At 32.1% G+C, this 21,533-nt stretch overlaps 1 protein-coding gene across 1 annotated transcript; it reads left to right on the top strand.

Moving 5' to 3' along the window:
- Positions 1-1,781: 1,781 nt before the first annotated feature.
- LOC149477525 (tubulin beta-1 chain-like) lies at positions 1,782-19,958 on the top strand. Its single transcript, XM_089710975.1, has 3 exons — positions 1,782-1,944; positions 16,385-16,493; positions 18,448-19,958. The coding sequence occupies exons 1-3, from the start codon at positions 1,888-1,890 to the stop codon at positions 19,653-19,655; spliced, it is 1,374 nt and encodes a 457-aa protein (XP_089567101.1). The 5' UTR covers positions 1,782-1,887; the 3' UTR covers positions 19,656-19,958.
- The last annotated feature ends 1,575 nt before the right edge of the window (positions 19,959-21,533 follow it).

Here is a 21,533-nt window from a genome sequence, read left to right as displayed (position 1 = left end):
GTAAAAATGTGTATAATTCATTATTGTATACTTATTAAAAACTAGCTGCGCTCCGCGGTTTCACCCGCGTGGCTCCGCTCCTGTTGGTCTTAGGCCTTAGCGTGATAATATATAGCCTTCCTCGATGGAAGGGCTATCTTATACTGAAAGAATTTTACAAATCAGACCAGTAGTTCCTGAGTGCGTTCAAACAAACAAACAAATTACTAGTTTAGATGTGTAAAAATAAAAATAATTTGGAAAATCCAAAAGTGCACGCCTCATAATTTTTTTTTAATAAATATTTATTAATTATTATTTTTGTTTATTTAATAACAATTAAACCACATCGAATCAGACCCTGAAAAATGAAAGGGTTCTATTCCTGAGCATACTCAAGCGTAAGAGAAAAAAAAAGACTCGATTAGTAAAGTATTTCGGTCGCTATCGTGTTAACAAGAAAAAGGATCCGCACATACAGACACACGGACGTCCAAGACAGAACTTTTTTAAACTGTTTTTTAACTAGTTTAAATAACAAAAATGACATCAAAAATATCATGAACGTTAAAAATAGTGTTTTTTCTTAATATGTGTGTGTATGTATTATCTTACAAGTGCAATGTATGATACATAAAGACATTTTAAGTTTGAAAAATCAGATGTTTTGCGCGAAGTGACAGTAGTACCCACCTCAACGCTTCGCTTATGAGGCGTGCAATATGTAGGAACGGGTATATTTTGATAACTGAATAGTTAGAAGCGTACATACATATAACATTTTAGGATTTTATCCGACGTTCCCTAGAGTACAGAGTACAGACCATTAAAATATTTATTGGTCTGAGTCGCAAAGTAAATAAGTTTTACATGTAACTTGTATATAAAAATGTATACTTTGATAATTATTAACTGAAAAGGACATTTATAGGAAAATTTGTATTAAAAACAATAATTCCATATGAACAGTACCACTGATATTATATTACTATGACAGTACCTACGTTCTTTTAATTATAAATACCTGATAAAAAATACCTGAAAAACTTTTAAAAACATCCTAGTTATTTGTAGAGGTAACTTTTGAATTATCATTTGATTGTTTACCTAATGGCTGATACTTACATATATTTAAGATAGCAACACTGGCTAATAACAGTCAATTAATTACACGCATTGATACTGTCAAGCGCTTTCTAAGTGAAAGAAAGAAGCTATTGCTGATAGACGGTCCTTGAATTAATTCAACGTCTTGTTATCGGCGACCGCCGGCCGGCGAACTTGCGATGATTCATTGGTGTTGCCAGATGTATATCTTCACTTTCCCCATATTTTAATAAAAAATTCTTACTTTTTACACTGTTTTTTCTGACATCCAAAAGCTGTTTGATTGTTTGTATAGTGTCACAAGACAAGATTTTAAGATGAAAAGATTGTAACAACCATTGCGACGACATTATGTTTGTTTCAATTTATCTTGCTAAAAAATAAGATGTTATATTTGACAGCAAGTAGAAGTATAGTGCATCATCTGTCATATTTTTTATTTAACAGATTTTGAAATTTAAATTAGTGTCGTCATAATAAAAAACAAATTATTTTATAATTATTGGGCGATAATAAAAGCAAATTCCCAATTATTGCGTACCGAATTATGATCAAAAACATTACAAATCACAAATCTCTTATCACATATCTCGAATAGTCATAATTCAATGAAAAACGTTCACAATACCCCGTACACCGGTACATTTTTTGCAGCTTGCACATTAGCACCCCATCGACGTCATTCGTTCGTTCCCATTCACCAAGTCGTTCCCGCTTCACTCGCACATCAGCCGGTCAGTGAGACGGTAGGCTGTTGCGTGATAAAAGTTCAAACTTAGTTAAAAATTTAAATAAAGAAATATGAGGGAAATAGTGCACCTGCAAGCCGGACAGTGCGGAAACCAGATTGGCGCCAAAGTAAGTGACAGTTATTTTTTTAAATTGTTAGTTGACAGTTTCTTCTAAATTAAAAAAAATAATCTGAAATTGATAGTACATGAAGTATTGTGTTGCATATTACAATAAAAAGTCAGAAGGCGGTTATTGACTTATCCATACCATAGCTTTGTTCTCGTATTTCAAATAAAAAAATATGACTTCCGCCACGTTTCTAGTTTATGCACGAGTGATGAAATATGATTATTTTTGTTCTCTATAAAATGATGACAGTACGAATTACAATAAATGTATTAAGTGACAATTGAATAGTGCGTTGTGTGGTAGTTAGGAATATAATATAAGATGAAAGATGAATAAAGATCAGCTATTAAAAACTTGTAAAAATAAGAATTACAGCTTTAGAAGTAAGTATTTATTGTTACTACTGGTTACTACTGAAATCTGTAAAAATGTGTCATATAATATTTTTTCATGAATAAACTTGAAACTTTTGTTGTACTATGAGGTTTCAAAAATACGATTTGATTGCACATGTATCTATTTATCACCATTACTGGTGAACAATTTCATAATGAAATAAAAAATCTCTATCATAATATTAAAAGTTGTTTATGGTCCATAATGGTTATGTTATGACCCCTTGTGAAGGACCTATTTTGACCATATTTTGACTTTGATTGATGGCAAGGGAACTTACTAGGGCACTTACAGTCTATAAAATATTTTTTGGCTACAAAATAATAAGTTTAATTTTACTCAAACATATAAGAGTCTCCATGACTTTTCTTAGCATTCATTTTCTTCTTCTTTTTGTAGATTTTTCAACATTTTTGACCACAGATAATTCTAATTTGAATTCCAATATTGTCTATCACTTTTGATGTCAAAATATTTTTTTTTTCTAAGTAATAGAAAAAATTTCTGTCCTAACCCTGATTCCCGATTCCATTAACATTTCATGTCGTGACGGGAATTGGAATTTATAACAAAATTCGTCTTGTCGGGACATTCTAGTACAGAGAGAATATTAAATGGCGTTGGGTCGGCAGATGTAGACTAGGTGCCTATCTTACAAATTTATTTTTCCCTTATTGGAACCGCAAGTTCATCGACTTCATTTCTAGTTTGCTTATTTTTATATTCCATGTAAAGTGCTTAATTTATTAACATTACCTTTACTAGCAGAGGAAATGAATGCAGACGGCGAGATATACCTATTTCTTAAAATCATTGCAACGTCAAAAAATATGAAAAAAGGATGACTTGCAACGCTAAAAAATATTAGAACGTCTTTCTATGTAAATTATGACAAAAACTAGCGCATTTTCACAAAAATGAAATGAAAGTTAGATATTTTTTTCCTTACTTTTTATTAATCTAAGTGTTACAGGCGTGATTGTACGCTTTTTAGTTTTTATCAGAGCACAGAGGCACGGCATACTTTCTCGTTGCACGGTTACAATTTTTCGGTTCAATCTAACATCTGATAATTATTGGACAGTAAGTCTAGCGAAAGTTGATGAGCTGTTATTATATCGCCATTTATAGGGTTTCGTATTTAAATTGGAAGGGTAAAGAATCCGTAGCAATTGGGGACCGTATGGCTTGTTTTACGTATTATTTCACATTTACAGGACCTGTGGTATATGATAGTTTTAGGCAATCGTATCAACCAGGCGAATTGACCAGTTCTCCAAACTGAAAAAATAAAAAGAATATATTTTCCTGAATTTGTTGATTTAAGAAAAATGAGACATAGCCAACAGGAACTATAATGAGCATTTCATTAAAATGCGAAATACTTTATTAAAATTATACTTATTTATTGTACACTTTTCATTGTACCTATCTATTTTGATCGTAAACTGAAACTGAACGACAAAATCAACTTGCTTGGTTTAGTTCTAACTTCTGATCCAAATTTTTCCAGCAAAGGCATCCTTATTCCTTATTGATCTAAATTGTTAATAATATTATCCTCATTTCTGAACACATTGTAATAAGCTTCCTCTTTATTTTATCATTCGCATTATGTACTTTTTTATTTGCTACCTGACATAATAATATTGAATTTCTAGACAATATCACTTTTTGACATCTGTCACAAACAGGTGTACGAAGAAATAACAAATAATCAATGTATTTTTATACTGTAGCTATTTATAACATAGGCTGCGTCTTGCATTTATCTGATATTTATTTTTTGGTCAATAGCACCTTTTTGCGTAAAACACTTCTTTATTTACTTTCTTTTCGTTGAATTTCATAAAATAGTATAAGTAAAATACGATTGCTATTCCATGGATAATCTTCCCACTATCTAATCGGTCATTCTTAACCAGGTGAATTAATTCTTTCTCACACGTAATGAGAGAAACCGCTACTTACCCGTAATTGCCCCACGGTTCAACTGTTAACTGTCAAGCTATTATTATAGGAGTGACCGTTAACGGCCGCCGATTCAAATTTCAGAATTCGAATTTCGAATGTCACAATGGAATACTTTTTTATCGTTAGCGATAGTGGCCAGTTCGAAGTTCAAAGATGGTTAATTTCTGTTTAATGTGGTTCTATTTTTAAACTGTTGAATGAGCCATAGATTGCAAAAAATGCAGTATCCTAACAGGTAGGTAAGTGTTTATGTTGCTTGATTCATCTAAAAGAGCAAAAGGATTATTAAAAAATATGTTAGTAATAACAAAGTAAAACAAATTCAAACAAAAACTAAATCAATAAGTACTTAAAGTACCTAGTTAGAATAAATGTATTTTCTTTCTTTCTTTCTTTCTTAGTTAAAAACATAAAATGTGTTAATAGTTTTTCACTTCTGCAACCCAGAACAGGGTTAGAAAGTTTGTTACAGTAACATAACATGAAACGTGCAGAAAACTTTTGAACAAACTGCTCTTTGTAAATTTGATAAAAGTATCGCTGTTCCCTTATCATAAACATAAACAAAGTTTATGAGTTATCGTCTTTCGACGTAAAATATGTTTTATACTAAGTATGACTAACAAAATATTATGTGTAATTTTTAACATCATATTTTTCGCAAAAAAACCATTACTCTTTTGACCATAGATAAGACCATCATAAATCAGTTTTTAAAGATAGGTACACAAAATCGAATCTTTTCTAGGTACCTACGTTTACTTACATAGTACCAAATACTATAATCAAAAGTAATATTATATCAGTAAAGACGTTGATAAAACTAAAATCAAAACAAAATTATTGGATATCAATACATCTATTTAGCATATAAATGTCTTTATTTCATACAAACCAAGCGAAGCGTGCACAAAAAGTGTTCCCGTCTCGATTGCTTACTGCGACCTTCACGACAGATGTTTTGTTCAAATTCTTGCAAAAAACATCAAAGATACTAACATTATTGACTGGTATCTGTTACTTGTTGCAACTAGGATATCTGGTTTGTGTTAGCTATTCGATTATTAGTTAATAAAAAATATTATTTTAGTGAATTTTTTGGTAATTTTTCAGAAAGGATTATTCATAGATAAAGAGATAGATTTTATTCTGAAATTCATACATTTTATTCGAAATAACAGTTGTTTATAGTACGACAGTCGATAATGCATGCGGGTAATGTATGACATTTTATCAGTATTAAAAAATAAATCATTCGTCATAATTTTCCTTCCTACAATGTAATTTCTCGTATAAAATTTTCACTACCAATTAAATAAAAATTGACGCGATGCATTGTCAAAACGAATTAAGTCAGCCATTGTCTTTGATAATCAAAAATTAAAAAAGTAACGTTCGAACAATAGTTTATGATTCACGCGTGGAAGTGGGCATGCGTGCGTCGAATACGTCATTACGGGCCCAATGGCGTCTGGCCAGCCATATTTGATTGTCTGTGACAAATATCCGGCCTTGGAATAATACCGCCAAATCGGGATGACAGCTTATTATGGAATTTTAACGTTTTAATTTGCGCCCAATTAGGATATCTAGATTACCCTCGTGTTAGCGCTTATTAGGATGAAGCTTGGAGTTTAGGGCATTGTGTGCACCACCCTTTTTGCGTTTAATCTAGCAACGATCAGAACAATGAGGTTGGAACCCTCTCCCTAATTTTTAATTGTTCGTGAACAGCATTTAAGTTCTATTCAGGCTAGATATTAGGTAATTGTCAAGTGGTGTACACGCAGCTAGGTATAATACGTAAAAGCAAAGCCATTGTTGTACAGCATTTAATAAATTCTAATTTCAGCACCTAGTTTTATTTTTGATGTCAATCAAGGGGTGGGCGACTACACAATGCACGTATACATTTTTTTATTACTTATGTCTTGTGAGGCGATGTCAAAGATTTTATTTCTATAAGGGCCGATTTTTCAATGCTTGGATAAAACTTATCCGTCCAATAAAGTATTACACGATAATATTAAAATGTCACGTAAACTGTCAAATACGGGCAATTAGAATACGTTTTTAAAATGGTAGTTTCATACATTATTCGACGAATAAGTTTTATCCAAGCATTGAAAAATCGGCCCTTAGAAACATTAATTGTCTGCATCTCGGTGGTGGTAAACAAAAATAAATTGTGAAAGGATACAATATTTTATGTATACTTCGAGCGGTTTATTTATGGATTACGGACAGGGGCGCTTATTCAAAAGTGATGGTTGACACTTGACACTTTGGAATGTAAATATTTTCTTATAATTGTACGATGTACTTGTAACACTAATGTGTTTACATGAATTAAAGATGTACGCGTATTTCTCTTTTACATATTTGCAATAGTAGGCATTTTATTAAAGGTTAATTAATAGGGATTCACTGTAGTTACACTGCAACTTTGTAATTACGTAATTCAATATTTTCCCTAATATTTTGAATTCTTATTTCAAATGAAATGAAATCATAGACAAGCTGTCAATTACACTATCCAGTGTCTAGACAAAGAAAGGTTTTGTATTAGTCAAACCTTCTTGGAAATCTATTTATCCACGATAGCGGACTTGAATCACGACGAAACAAAGTCATAATATCACGATTGTTCCCGGGAAATTTTATTTGTTAGCCAAGTAAGAGATTAGATTACATTGATTTCTAGAAATTGTCCAAGAGAAATGGGATTAGATATTACGTTTGTGTACATTTTACGAAATGAAACATACCTACCTCATTGATGACTACACCGGGAATCATATACCTATAGCTAGTTTTGTAAATAATTATTTACAGGTTTTTATATTTTAAAGTTGCCGATGATTTGTTTTATACGGAAGGAAAATAACAACAATATGTTCGACTAATGCTTAATACAAATTCATAAACAAATAAATCCAAAAATAATTTTTCCTCCGTTTGAATATATTATAAATGTCATGTAGGTACCTAGATAATTATTATTTTTGATTTTCCTTTCCCGTCTCTTATATCCTCTTTTCGTGTCCAATAATAATATATTAATAACAATTTTATCTAATTGAACATTCTATTTTTCCTCATCGTTTCTAACTTCTATTTCAGTAAAATAAACAAAAAAACCGAACAGTTAAATCTCATTTAAAATCCATCTCTAAATCTAGATGTTCTCGTTTACCTAAATGTTTAATTAAAAGCCAACTACGATAGTAAACCTATTTGGTTGTAATAAATCTGGCCGTTAATAAAACATCTATACTCTGTAGTCTATGCAGGAGGTCGATGACCGAAAGCACGATAATGGCGCTGGCTAATCTGTCTGCGATTTTGTTTTTTTTTCGTTACCTGAATGTCGATTGCATTTTTCCGGTTGCGGTTTTATATAAAACTATGTAAATGCAATTCTAGGACTGAAATTTGAAAATGTGGTTTTATATCTCGTACTAACACTTTTTTAATAATAGGAAAAATAGACGAGCAGCATTTTTTATTATTTTATGCACACCTGAAGATAAGCCTGAAGAGTAAAAATTTCTCCAAGAATTTTAATGTAACTCTGAATTTACCCTTACCTCTGTCCTAAATGATAATACATCAATGTATTACCTACATATTTTTCGAACTTTTTAGGACGTAATATAATAATTAATAATAGTAGGTATAGAAGTTTCTCACCTATCACGGACGAGATAGGGATTTGAAATTTATCTTCACATTTTATCGATGTTATTACAACTCGCATAATTGTTTTATAAATATTTGAAAACATTTATCGATTCTCACTGGTTTATTTGAGTAATTTCTTGTTATTATATTGTTTTATAACATTTATTTTACAATATCATAATAAGGATATTATGTTTCACAGAATTAATATCAATATTAATTTTGTATATTTTATGATGATGGAAAACGAATTTTAAGTACTTAAGTATGTATTTAAATTTTTATTATATTATAATCCAATTGAGATTAATGTTTTCCTTCCGCAAGCGATTTACCTATTAAAGAAAACCTTTTAGAAAATTGGTGGATAAAAGCTTTCTTTTCAGAATTTAGGATGTAACGTTTTTTAATTGTATCAATTACTCATATCATAACATCGCTTATCAATTTAAGAATACATACATATTTTAGAAATAAATTTTGAATATAGTGTGAGTTCAAAAAATAACAATTAGACCAAACATTTCGCTTGTTTGATAATTTCATATTTATGAACGGATTTACATCTCATAAAACATAGACAATGTATATTTTTGACAAACGCACGCTTTGACATGTCTATAGGTAGTTCCTTGGGTAGTTCCACAGAGTAAATAGATTCGCAAGTAAACAAAATAGGTTATCGCTCCCCATAAACACGTTAAACTATCGAAAATTAATCTGAAACATGTGGGTGAAGCACCTTCAGGAAGTGCTTGTACCCAAACAACAGATGGTGATTGGTGATGACGTATAGAGCACAGAGTAGCTATTTTTAATTACCATAGACAATGTTTATTTTATGTACATATAAAAACAAACTTCGTGTAACAATAATATTTAAACGTGTTATTAGAAATAGGATGACTTATTAGTAGATACCTTAGTGACTTTTTCAAGATGCTTGATTCATTATTTTTTATCCCTGGAAATAGGTGCCGCTTTTAATTTATTGTTATTTTTAAAACTAATTCTTTAAAACCTATTTGATACGATTTCTGAGAACAATTTAAATTTAAAATTTCTCAAACGAACGGGTCTACTTCTGGTATTAAACTTGTTAATTTTAATATTGTTGTATCAATGAGAACTATAATTAACATTCTATATACTGGTTAATAACAAGTTTTTGCCAAATGTAATTAAAACCTTCTATATAGTCTATGCAGTTTTTGTCTATTTGACTCAGCTAACCTTGGTTGCAAAATTTTTAGGTATAGGGTAACAACCTCAAGGAAGTGATCGAAGAATACCTTATGCAATACGGCCTTGCTTCGAATATTTTAATCTATAAATCTAGAAAATGTATTGAAGAAAAGAGCTAGAATATCTCTGAAAATGTATTGAAATGAAAATGAAATGAAATGAAATAAATTTATTTGTCCATTATATGATTTACAATTAATGTACGACAGTGGGTCCCAAACTAAGTGAAATACTTGTGTCTTGGGACCCTGAGTTGCGCTTCTTGGTTATATAGATACATATGTTATGGACAGTAGAAAGATATTGAAAGATATTGAAATGTTCTTTTAATTATATTAAGAATTCTGTCTATAGTAGATGTGAAAGATCACATCAACTTTTCAAAGAAAGAATTGCAATGCAATTTAAACTTAAAACTACCTTATCTCATGATTAGTAGATATCATCAGTTTAAATTAAGGTTTAAATACACAGATTTTGACATATTTAAACCAAAGGATACTTCGAAGGCAGGACAAAATAAAACAATTATTAATTTTACATGTATATTTAACTCAAAGTGGGAGATACCAAAAATAAAGTGCAACGGATGCGAGCACAGCGATGCAATAAGAAAAAGTTTCTATTTTCAATATGGCAGGCGGCGTGCTACAGAAAAGGAATGCTTTGTCTCCCGAGGTTTCACTGAAATAACTTGGATTCGTCACTGCACTAACAATTCGATGTATTTTCAATATTTAACTGGCTTAAAAGGAAGGAAGTTTTTATTGGTTGCTATTTTAGTAGCCGACTACTAGGTGACTAAGCACATTTTTTAGTAATTTTTACTTGGTAATTTATAAGATTACAGTGGAATCGATTAATCAAATGAAATAACTATTTGTTTTATTATTTTGTCATATTATGTAAACAGTCCTTATTGTTTTTAATAAATAATTATCGTTAATCACGATGTTGAATCAACATCTCATTGTATTGAAAGACTTTGTCAACATTCTTCTTTAAAGTATGTTAAAAACCTTTTTATAAAAATATTCCAGAAAGATGAAAGAAAGTTAATGTAATCGAACTTCTTTCAAAATAACTTTCTCCACTCGCCAAATCTCATTCTTCCAATTTTTTGGTAGGTACATATTTCCGATGCGACAATTTTACCTTCATTAATCATATATGGGTTTTATTGTTATATCGATAAAAATTAAAATCGATAAGGACGGCTATCGATTCCATTTCCCGCTAGTATTGAATTACGTGGTCCACTCCCCCTAATTACAGTTGGGCGCCATGTTGTCTGAAAACCTAGACGGGCTGACGCATGCTCAGAATATTTGATATTCACCTATTTAGCGGTGTTTTTTTATAAACAAAGAAAGAAAGCATATTTTTCAACACATACAAACACACAACAATAAACATAAAAATCATAAAATATGTAATACATACTGTGCGATTGCGTATTTTACTTTCATATTCATTAAACTCTTGAGTAAGTAAGTGTATTCGAATAGTACCTAGATATCATTATATTAATCTGATAGTAATTAGTAAAACCAAAAAATGTGTGCGTGTACTAGTGTACACATGTAAGAAGTGAAACTTCTTTAGGACCTTATTTTTCAAAAAATAATTTACTTGTTAAGTTACATATACCTACATATATTCAACTTTACAGAAATACATCGAATCACGAGTTACCACTTCATCTTTTTCTTACGTAAGAAAAAGATGGCGCGTAACGCAAAATTGTCACGCGTACCTAACGAAAAAGTGTCACACTAAATTTTTTTCCTACCACGATAAAGAAGTTTCACTTCAATAAAATACACCTACCTATATCCAAGAAAGATTGATTAGATTTATTTTGTCGTACCTATATAACAGCAAATCTTTTAACTATTGCGGATGTAAAGTTCCGGCAGCGCGCAGCGTGGTGGTCTCATATTTCCAATTTTTCTAATTTCAATGAAAGCATATCTCTGAAAGATTTTACAAACAATATCGAACTATTTTTAACTCTATAGTTTATGTAATATCGCCAATAACCAATCCTTTAACCTCTGTTCTCTATGACTATCACCTATTCCAAAGGCCTAACCACAGCTACTTCCTAACAAAGCGGTAGGAGTCACATTAGCCACAACTTCCTACGAAGTAACAAGATCCTTCCTCTAAAACCGGTAATACGTCCGTAAAACGACGCCTTTACGTATGAGGTGATATCTGCCTTCCTGTATCGTTTGCGAAAGCATTTTAAAATTAGGTTTGATAGTAAGTTTGAGTTAAAAGATAATCTATGGTCGATATAACCATAGATTATTGAGGAATTTAGGTTCGGTGCTGGTATTTTACTGTGTTTTAATAATTCATAATATACCTACGCAATGAAAAATTTATTGTCATTTAAATAATTGTTATCTACCCACATTAAAATAATTATCAAAACAGCTGAATAAATTATTATTAAATATACCAAGGTATAGATTTGGTATAATATAGATTTTGCATAAATAAGAACTTTTTAACCAGTAAACGTGAAAAGCCGCGGTCCAAAGCTAGTACATACCTATATTAGTAATCTAAAGCACAATGAATGTAAATTGAACGAGATTGAATGAACGATGACAGCTCATCTCAACTCATTCGGCTAATTTCTTAATCTTATCAATTGCGATTAAAGTTCAACTACCCCAAGACTTGCTTACTTTTGGACGAAAAAAAAAGTTGATTTATATTATATGTACCTAATATTATCTTCTTATATATAAAATTCTCGTGTCACAATGTTAGTCTGCATACTCCTCCGAAACGGGTGGACCGATTCTCATGAAATTTGGGGGGCGGGCCGCTAGTTATTATATGAAATATCACAACGTTATCGACTTACATTTACATACACATTTACTATGAAAATGAAACCACAGATTAAAAACTTTAGCTACATGTTATTCCAGACCAGACAATTTTTTTGCCAAGTCAGTTCATCATATCATTATGGCCACAATAAATTACTGCAACGATAAATAAACTAACAAAACACAAATGAAATAAGTGTCCATTTTTTGTGTTTCCATAAAACACTTCATTTTACTAGAAACGAATAAAAAAATTCAATACAGTTATTAAATAACTGGGACAGGAAGGCCAAAACGGGCTATCGGTGGCATCTATTTGTTCGGTATGTAATTACTGTCATTATGGGTGAATGTACTCACTTGTGGCCTGTGGGACAATCGATTGCTTTTATATTAAACTAGCTGAAACACGAAACTTCGTCTGCTCTAAAAAAGGGACATTTTACAACATATTTTCGTTGCTGTTCCTATTGATTACTTAGTACTTAGTAGCATACATTTATTGCACGCCTCATAAGCGAAGCGTTGAGGTGGGTACTACTGTCACTTCGCGCAAAACATCTGATTTTTCAAACTTAAAATGTCTTTATGTATCATACATTGCACTTGTAAGATAATACATACACACACATATTAAGAAAAAACACTATTTTTAACGTTCATGATATTTTTGATGTCATTTTTGTTATTTAAACTAGTTAAAAAACAGTTTAAAAAAGTTCTGTCTTGGACGTCCGTGTGTCTGTATGTGCGGATCCTTTTTCTTGTTAACACGATAGCGACCGAAATACTTTACTAATCGAGTCTTTTTTTTTTCTCTTACGCTTGAGTATGCTCAGGAATAGAACCCTTTCATTTTTCAGGGTCTGATTCGATGTGGTTTAATTGTTATTAAATAAACAAAAATAATAATTAATAAATATTTATTAAAAAAAAATTAAGAGGCGTGCACTTTTGGATTTTCCAAATTATTTTTTCAAATTGAATCTTTTTTTCTATTTCACGTTCAATCAAATTAAAAAAATAGAGTCATAATTTTACAAGAATAAATTAAAATCATCAGGAAAAAGTTAGGTTGCACACAACAAAATGATGGCGATTTTCTATCGATTGTAATTCATCAGAAATAGGTTTATATTGACGAATTAGCAGTCATACATGAATATAAATACATACTTATATGATCAAAACATGTTATAAGACCTTAGATCATTAAGTAATGATCTAAATATAAGACATACCTATCTCACAGCTAATATTAATATTTGCACACCCAATCGATGGGTAGAATGTATTAGCCACATAATATTGTAATTAAAACATCTCTTAGATCATTAAGGCTGCAGTCTAGCAAAATTGCGTTTTCAACAAGTTATTTGACAATTTTTTCCCGGTTAATGAAATGATAAACTGAATTTTTTTTTCTTGTTTATCAATTAGTGTTATATACGCAATGCGCGTGAATTTTTTCACATTTATAAAGTTACTTTATGTTACCTTAATCAGGCCTTCAAGATAAGTCTCTTTCCCCCAAAGACATTTCGAGCTAAGTTTGTGCACTCACTACGTTGCAACCGATTACAATTTATACAATCTGATCAGCGCATTATTATCCTTATATAGTCGTTATTAAAAACTGCTGAATACAATTGCCGAAAAACTTATGATTTTCCTAATTAGAACGTTATAAATTCATTAAATTTCCCATTTTTTGCCTTACAAAATCTATTGATAAATACTGCTAAAAGTTATTTTTTCCATTAATTTATTCGAGTTGGTTGAAGACCAATGAGTATTAATCCTTTAAAAAATTTTTTTTTTTAATTTTGATAATTCTTTAAATATTAAAAAAATATTTAAAATAATTAGGAAAAATCCTAGCGAATTTCTTTAGTCGCGCTCCTTGGGCCGGAGCGTTCTGACGTGTGCTCTACGCTCGATTTTCCTTCATACCGAAGTGAAAGTTGCTCTACTTCATTAAATTTAATATTTTTGCTAATTGATTATTTTTATCTTAGTTTTGTGCAAATATTCGTATTTTTAAATATTTGATTTCGATATGGAAAATAAACGAAAAAAATACGCGTGTAACTACTAGAAAAAAAATTATCTTCGAACATAAAGTTAATGAAACCAAATAGATTGCAAAGGTGATTGGCAACAATTTCTTTATTTTACGGGGTGTCAGTAAAGGGATGTATATTTCTTTAAAACTAAAGTAAGCTCATAAATTTTCTTATAATATATAGTTTATTTTTCGTTTGAGAAATACGAAATATAATATAAACTTGTATTGAGAACTTGAACTTCCCAAGTTCATCCGGGGAAATCCCCATACGGGGAAAATGATTTGTTTACTCCAAAATTATATGCCGAGGTGTTTTAATTTTTTCTTCTAGTCATTTTCAACGTAGCGGCATGTTGTTTGATTATTAATTTTGTAACTTAAATACAGGATGTTGGTTTTATATTCTGATCTTACAGACGCGCTGACAAATTTAGTCCGCCATTTCTAGTTTAGTCCACCAACTCTAAGTACCAATATTAAAACGAATGGATTATCATCACATCATCAAAACTCAGATGTAATGGAAGATCACAATAACATAGAAAATTCAGTGGGTGTTGAGAACTAAACAAACACAAGTAACAGAGACGCGAAGAATAAAAAAAGAGGACGAAAACGATAATTCGTTGATGCTTTCCCTTTTCGACGTATTGTTAGGGTACATCACCAATCTGCAAAAAACAAAACTGATGATTCCCAATTGCTGATTAAAAATGAAAAACAAATAATCGACAACAGTGGTGAAAATTTGCTGATCACAATGAAACATCCTTCAGTGGTAGCAGATTTACTCATTTCAAATGTATCGGTGAACAGCGTAAAGGAGAGGAGGACAGGAAAACATTATGAATGTGGATGGTGGATTGTATACAGGGTGTAATCGATAAGTATGTGCAGGCGATTATGACGTTATTATTGCAGGTATCAAAAAACTTAAAACTGATATCGAAATTACTTTACCTAATGAGCAAAATGACAATAATAACTTTTTAAAAGTATAACGAGAAATATCTAAATAATTACTTTATACACTCCCATATCAAAAAGGGAAAATGGGACTAGTAGAAGTTAAATGTCTAATTCCGGCAAAAGACATGTATGCGGAAGATGCGGTTAAAAATAAAAAAATTAATATTTGAAATACAATGCAAAAAATAACACTTTTGAAATACAAATAAGCAGACTTCTCGAAGTCTGCTTATTTGCTGTTTGGACTGGAGTGAATCATTCGTTAAAAATAGAATATATAAGTTTAGGCAAAAAAAAATAAAATGATGGACCATTATCAAGATTTTACATAAATTGCCTACTGTCAGAATTGATTGATTCGAGACTTCAGCATTTGATGCCCATCAAGGACCCATCCTATATCATTCAAGCGATTGAAAAAAAAAGAGATAAATCCAGTGCAACCGATAAAGCATCAGAATGCTAGCAAAAGATTTATTAGGTTTATCAATATAAATCTATATATTATACATAATATAATAAATCTGTAGAAGACGCGAAGACCGACATCCGCGCGGACGGAGTCGCGGGCGGAAGCTAGTCAGAAATAAATATCTTTTGTTTTCATTTGCGTATTTTTCTATTTTATAATTTTTTAACACAAACATTACATTTTTTTTTATTATACTTATACAAAATTTGTTTATCCGTTTTATTAGTTAAACTGAACAACTTTCACTAAGAAACTTAGGTCGAAAAAAATGTATAGAGTTATGCATTTTGTATGGAAAGCTTATTTTTTTTTTATGTTTCGTCCAAATTTCTTTGTAAAAGTTGATCAGTTATATAAACATGAAGTTGAAGATATCAATAGAAAGTATTCGCAAATTTTGTGTAATGATAAAAAAAAATCACCCGGTGTAATTTTCACGAAAATTGTTTCAAATTGTCATTTTTGGTACTTATTGCGAATATTAAATTATGCATACGATTGATTTAATTTTTAAAAATTAAGTGGAGCAACTTTCCCTTAGTACATTTGTATTATTTACATATAGGATGACAGGATGCATTTGTTTGCACTACTAGACCAAGCCCTTAAGTAACTATAATTTTTAACTACATTCTTGCAAATAAATATAGTTAATTTGAATTTGAATTTAATTTATAATAATTATACATAACAGAAAACCCGATCACTCATACAAACAACATTTTTCCTCCCTATCATGTTTGTTATGTTTTCCTCAACATATTATTTTGTCTGCAGTTCTGGGAGATTATTTCTGAGGAGCACGGCATCGACCCTACTGGTGTTTACAAAGGGACAAGCGACCTTCAACTAGAGAGGATTTCAGTATATTACAATGAGGCTTCTTGTGAGTAGATATACTTTGGTATAATTTTTCTTTATTTTATTAGCGTGCTAGTGATACAAATATCTGCTTTTTTTGTATTTAAATTACGTATTACAATGCAGATTTGTGCAACGTATTTTGTTACGATGGGAAGTTAAAATTTTTACCATAAACAGATTCTAATAAATAATTCGGATTAATTTATAACTCAAGCTAAACTGAGTCATGTTCTTAGATTTGTTATTTTGTTCATGCTTCGTAACCAAATCTAGGTATAGGTAATTTACGAATGTTTTTGTTCTCATATTATTCAGTAATCTGCAATAAATAAAATACAATTCTTTTTCATCATACTATTTATTTCAAAGTATAGTCTCTGTCTTTACTGGGTCTTTCTTTGCAAGCTATAAAATCTTCATACCATAGACATCGTACTTAGTTATCTTCCAATTTGTGACAAATTCTTTACTAGAATTTGTTTCTTTACTTCGTCTTGCAAGTTATAAAATCAAACAATACCATGCACATAGATAAACTATAAATAAAACAAAGCATATTTCATTGTCGCATTTTAATATATCGGTAGAACGGTAACGGATAACTGTACGCTCGCTGTCCATTCATGCGAATATAGATAGACGCAAACATGCGTTTAGGTTATAATCAGTTTTGTATTGGTAAATAGTGTTGAATCTTATCAATTTGTTAGTAAAGTTATCTAGTCTTTGTCCTGTACATATACAAATACTGACTAACTTACTGACTCAAAGTTAACTCCGTAATTAAGACTATTTTTATTAATTTTATTGATGTTTCCTGCGGTTGGAAGATGCAACTGCCAGCCGCGCGCGGCCCGGCCGTCGTAAAGTTAAATTATTTTATAAGTTAATTAAAAATTATAAGTTAGTGCTTAATTTCTAAAAATACCCAAGAAACCGTTATTTTATTTGCAATTCAGTAAGTGAAACTATTAATAAATAGATGTTATTTTTAGAAAAAAAATATTTATTTAAGTTTTATGTACGTTAAAATTTAGCTTACAGTATTTTACCGTAGCATTATTCAGATTTCAGCGAGTATAATATTTCATAACGGTAATGAGCGTTCAGAACTTAAAGTTTCAACACAAAAACGCATTGAAACGCATTTCCAACATCAAACTTAGACAATTTAACGTAGCAACAAAGACGAACAATAAAAAGCCCGCACCGTCTTTAATTACGACGGCGGGTTCAACGACCCTGCATCCTAACAGTACACAAGTCAACAGAAACAATTACTCTAATTTTCTGAGCTAAAATTCGGTAATTTTCTACTTCACGATATTTACCGTAGCGTGTAATGGCGTAATGTTAATTTAATTATTACATTTCATTCGTAATTAGAATCGTTTCAATTATATCAATAAATTCAACGGTTGAATCAGAAACGGGACTTCTGGAAGCTAATTATTACGTTTATAAATACCTACAGAAATAAATTCAGTAAAGAAATTCAGCAAATATTATAAATTGTTAGCCGAGTTTCATATTTCAAAGCATTAGTTTTTATTTGCTGAAATTGGATTCTTCAATGGCAGTATTTATTAGATGACGCACGTCTTACATATTTTATATACTAATAGATATCTAATTATGTTCAATTAGCTAAGCTATTTAAGTGTTTCGACTGTAGAATTTGTAATAGATTTGAAAATATTAATTTCACATAATATCAGCTGGATATTTTAGATTTTTAGTTGATAAGTAGCACTTATTAAATCTTTAAAATTTACTTGGAAATAGAATAATTAGTTGTAAACAACGTAATTGCGCATACTAATAAACCGCAGTAATTTACAAAATCAGAATAAAACAATTGTTAGGTTATTCAGAGCTTTATTGATATTATCTTATTCATACATTTTTGATTTAACATCAAGGATCCTTTCTAGCAAATTTATAAAGTAAATTCTACAATATTTCGTTCGTTGCAGGTGCGACGGCCGAAAACGGCGGCAAATATGTTCCCCGCGCCATCCTCCTCGACCTGGAGCCCGGCACCATGGACGCCGTGCGCTCCGGCGCGTACGGCCAGCTCTTCCGTCCCGACAACTTCGTGTTCGGCCAGTCCGGTGCCGGCAACAACTGGGCCAAGGGCCACTACACCGAGGGCGCCGAGCTCGTGGACGCCGTGCTAGACGTCGTCCGCAAGGAGTGCGAGAATTGCGACTGCCTCCAGGGCTTCCAACTCACACACTCCCTCGGCGGTGGCACCGGCTCCGGCATGGGAACCCTCCTCATATCCAAAATCAGAGAAGAATACCCAGATAGAATCATGAACACCTACTCCGTTGTCCCCTCGCCCAAAGTATCAGACACCGTGGTGGAACCTTACAACGCGGTCCTCTCCATCCATCAGCTAGTCGAAAACACAGACGAAACCTACTGCATAGACAACGAAGCTCTCTACGATATCTGCTATAGAACCCTCAAAGTTCCCAACCCGACTTATGGAGACTTGAATCATCTTGTATCGCTCACAATGTCCGGTGTCACCACCTGCCTCAGGTTCCCCGGTCAGCTGAATGCGGATCTCCGCAAGCTGGCCGTGAACATGGTTCCGTTCCCCCGTCTCCACTTCTTCATGCCCGGCTTCGCGCCGCTCACATCTCGCGGCAGCCAGCAGTACCGCGCCCTCACCGTGCCCGAACTCACCCAGCAGATGTTCGACGCCAAGAACATGATGGCCGCGTGCGACCCGCGCCACGGCCGCTACCTCACGGTGGCCGCCATCTTCCGTGGCCGCATGTCCATGAAGGAAGTGGACGAGCAGATGCTCTCGATTCAAAACAAGAACAGCAGCTTCTTTGTTGAATGGATCCCGAACAATGTGAAGACAGCCGTGTGCGATATTCCTCCCAAGGGTCTAAAAATGTCATCCACATTCATTGGAAATACGACAGCGATCCAGGAGTTGTTCAAGAGGATATCAGAGCAGTTTACGGCTATGTTCAGGCGCAAGGCTTTCTTGCATTGGTACACTGGCGAGGGTATGGACGAGATGGAGTTCAATGAAGCTGAGAGCAACGTGAACGATCTCGTGTCTGAGTACCAGCAGTACCAGGAAGCGACCGCTGAAGACGATACTGAATTCGACCAAGAAGATATGGAGGAGTTAGCGCAAGATGAACATCATGATTAAATAGAGGCGTAAAGTTCTTATAATCTCATAAAAAACGTATTTTTTCAACGAAATTAGAGGCTAAGTGCGTTTAACACCAAAGCGTCCAAATTGGACCGAAATTACTAAATATTGTACTGTGACTCGTCAATTCGCCATGTGACTTGTCCTCAAAGTGCAAAATATTTTTATATAATTGAATAGTATTATTCGAAGTCTGTTTTATATCGATAACGGAACGTACCAATCTGTGCATTTCTTAAGTTATTTTAACGTCTTGTATGCTTTTATATTATAATTTATAAATAAATGTTTTAAAATATATTATTTGTTTCATTTCAACAACCTTGATCAAATAGCAAATGATTTTTTCAGACTGAAGTAATTTAATAAAGTAAGTTTATATATAGTTAGAGACTTAGTTAGATATGTATTTATAAGTTACGACTATTTTTTTTATAATACTGGATACAGAGTTCACTCATTCAAATAAATAGCAATATTCAATAATCATTGATAATTTTAAGCTAAAGCACGCTACTATAGTAAGGACACGAATATTCAGAACATTAATATTGTAAAGTGCCATTATTGAGAAAATTTGTTCAAAGTTCATAAAAGTTTGTAGGTACTATGCCCTTATATTAACAAACCTAACATTTTTAGTAAATTGAAAATTCGGCTTTCGGTTCGATTCAGTAGCTTTTGTTGTGGAGAATTTTGAATAGCTCTTCGTGTACAAAAGATCTTTTATCTCCGAGCTCTGTCTCAAATCTGTCAGGGTAGAATGAACAGGATTACCTACCTACATTGTCGGCGCATATTATGACGCATTTATATTTAATCTAGATTATCACTAAATTAGTAAGTAGGTAGTTATTTTTACAGTTAAAATTTCAAACATATGTTGAGTATAGTTGCCTAGTTGGTTAAAATTAATTTTATAGTTATTTTTTTAAGGGAAACGTCTTGCGCGTTGAGAGTAAAATTTCAACAATACCGTCACGTCATGGAGTAAGGAGATGATTTTGGCATCTTTAAATCTGGCCAAAAAAGATTCACATCTGACACGAATTCAAACAATAAATGCTTATTTAACCATCCACTGTATTCTATCATTCCATTCGATTTCATTTCAATTTGTTCATATCAATAATTTTAGTCACCAAAGCATGTTATATGATCTAAAGCAACAACTCTGTGACACATTTAAAATCTACTATTATAGCTAAGTAGGTATGTAAGGATACCTATCGAAGATTTTCCGTCAGCTTACTTCATACTATGTTATTGAAATATGTATTACTAGCAATGCCCTGCGGTTTCACCCGCATAGATAGCGATATCGTTACAGTGAAAAGTCTACTATATAGGTCGGACTATAGGTTTAATTTTTAATCACATGAAAATCACCTTTACCCGGTCCCGTGGGGCCGTGGGTTATTTCGGATTCCTACCGAGTACCGACCAAAACCCCATTGTGTTCCGTCAAGACGCATATTGGTAGAATTCCTCCGTGACCCCCGCACTACGGCCTGCTCGAACAGTATACCTACTATTTTCTGTAGATTGACACTTTTAAAAATTCGTTATATCTTTTGAATGGAATATCCAATTCTTTTCATTTAAAAAGCATTTTGCTGGTATTGAAACAGTCTATAATAAAACATCATTTAATGGGATAAGGATTAATATATGTGTATGGATAACATGGTTTGATTACTGTCGGCACTTTTATTTACTTTGAAAACGTAAAAAAGTTGTTGTAGTAACATAACTATTGAAGATGGACATATGGTATCGCGGACTTTCTTGTAGATATTGATCCATTCTATAATACCGTAGAACATTTTTTTGTTCTATCTTCAATAGATTCCGCAGCGCACGCGATGACAGAAG

This window comes from Colias philodice, chromosome 25 (assembly GCF_061535455.1).
Source record: "Colias philodice isolate Cphi_HAF_F1 chromosome 25, ilColPhil1 Martin Lab GWU primary, whole genome shotgun sequence".
Lineage (NCBI taxonomy): Eukaryota > Metazoa > Arthropoda > Insecta > Lepidoptera > Pieridae > Colias > Colias philodice.
The sequence above is the reverse complement of the archived record's forward strand: the minus strand, read 5'-3'. Positions and strand labels throughout refer to the sequence as shown.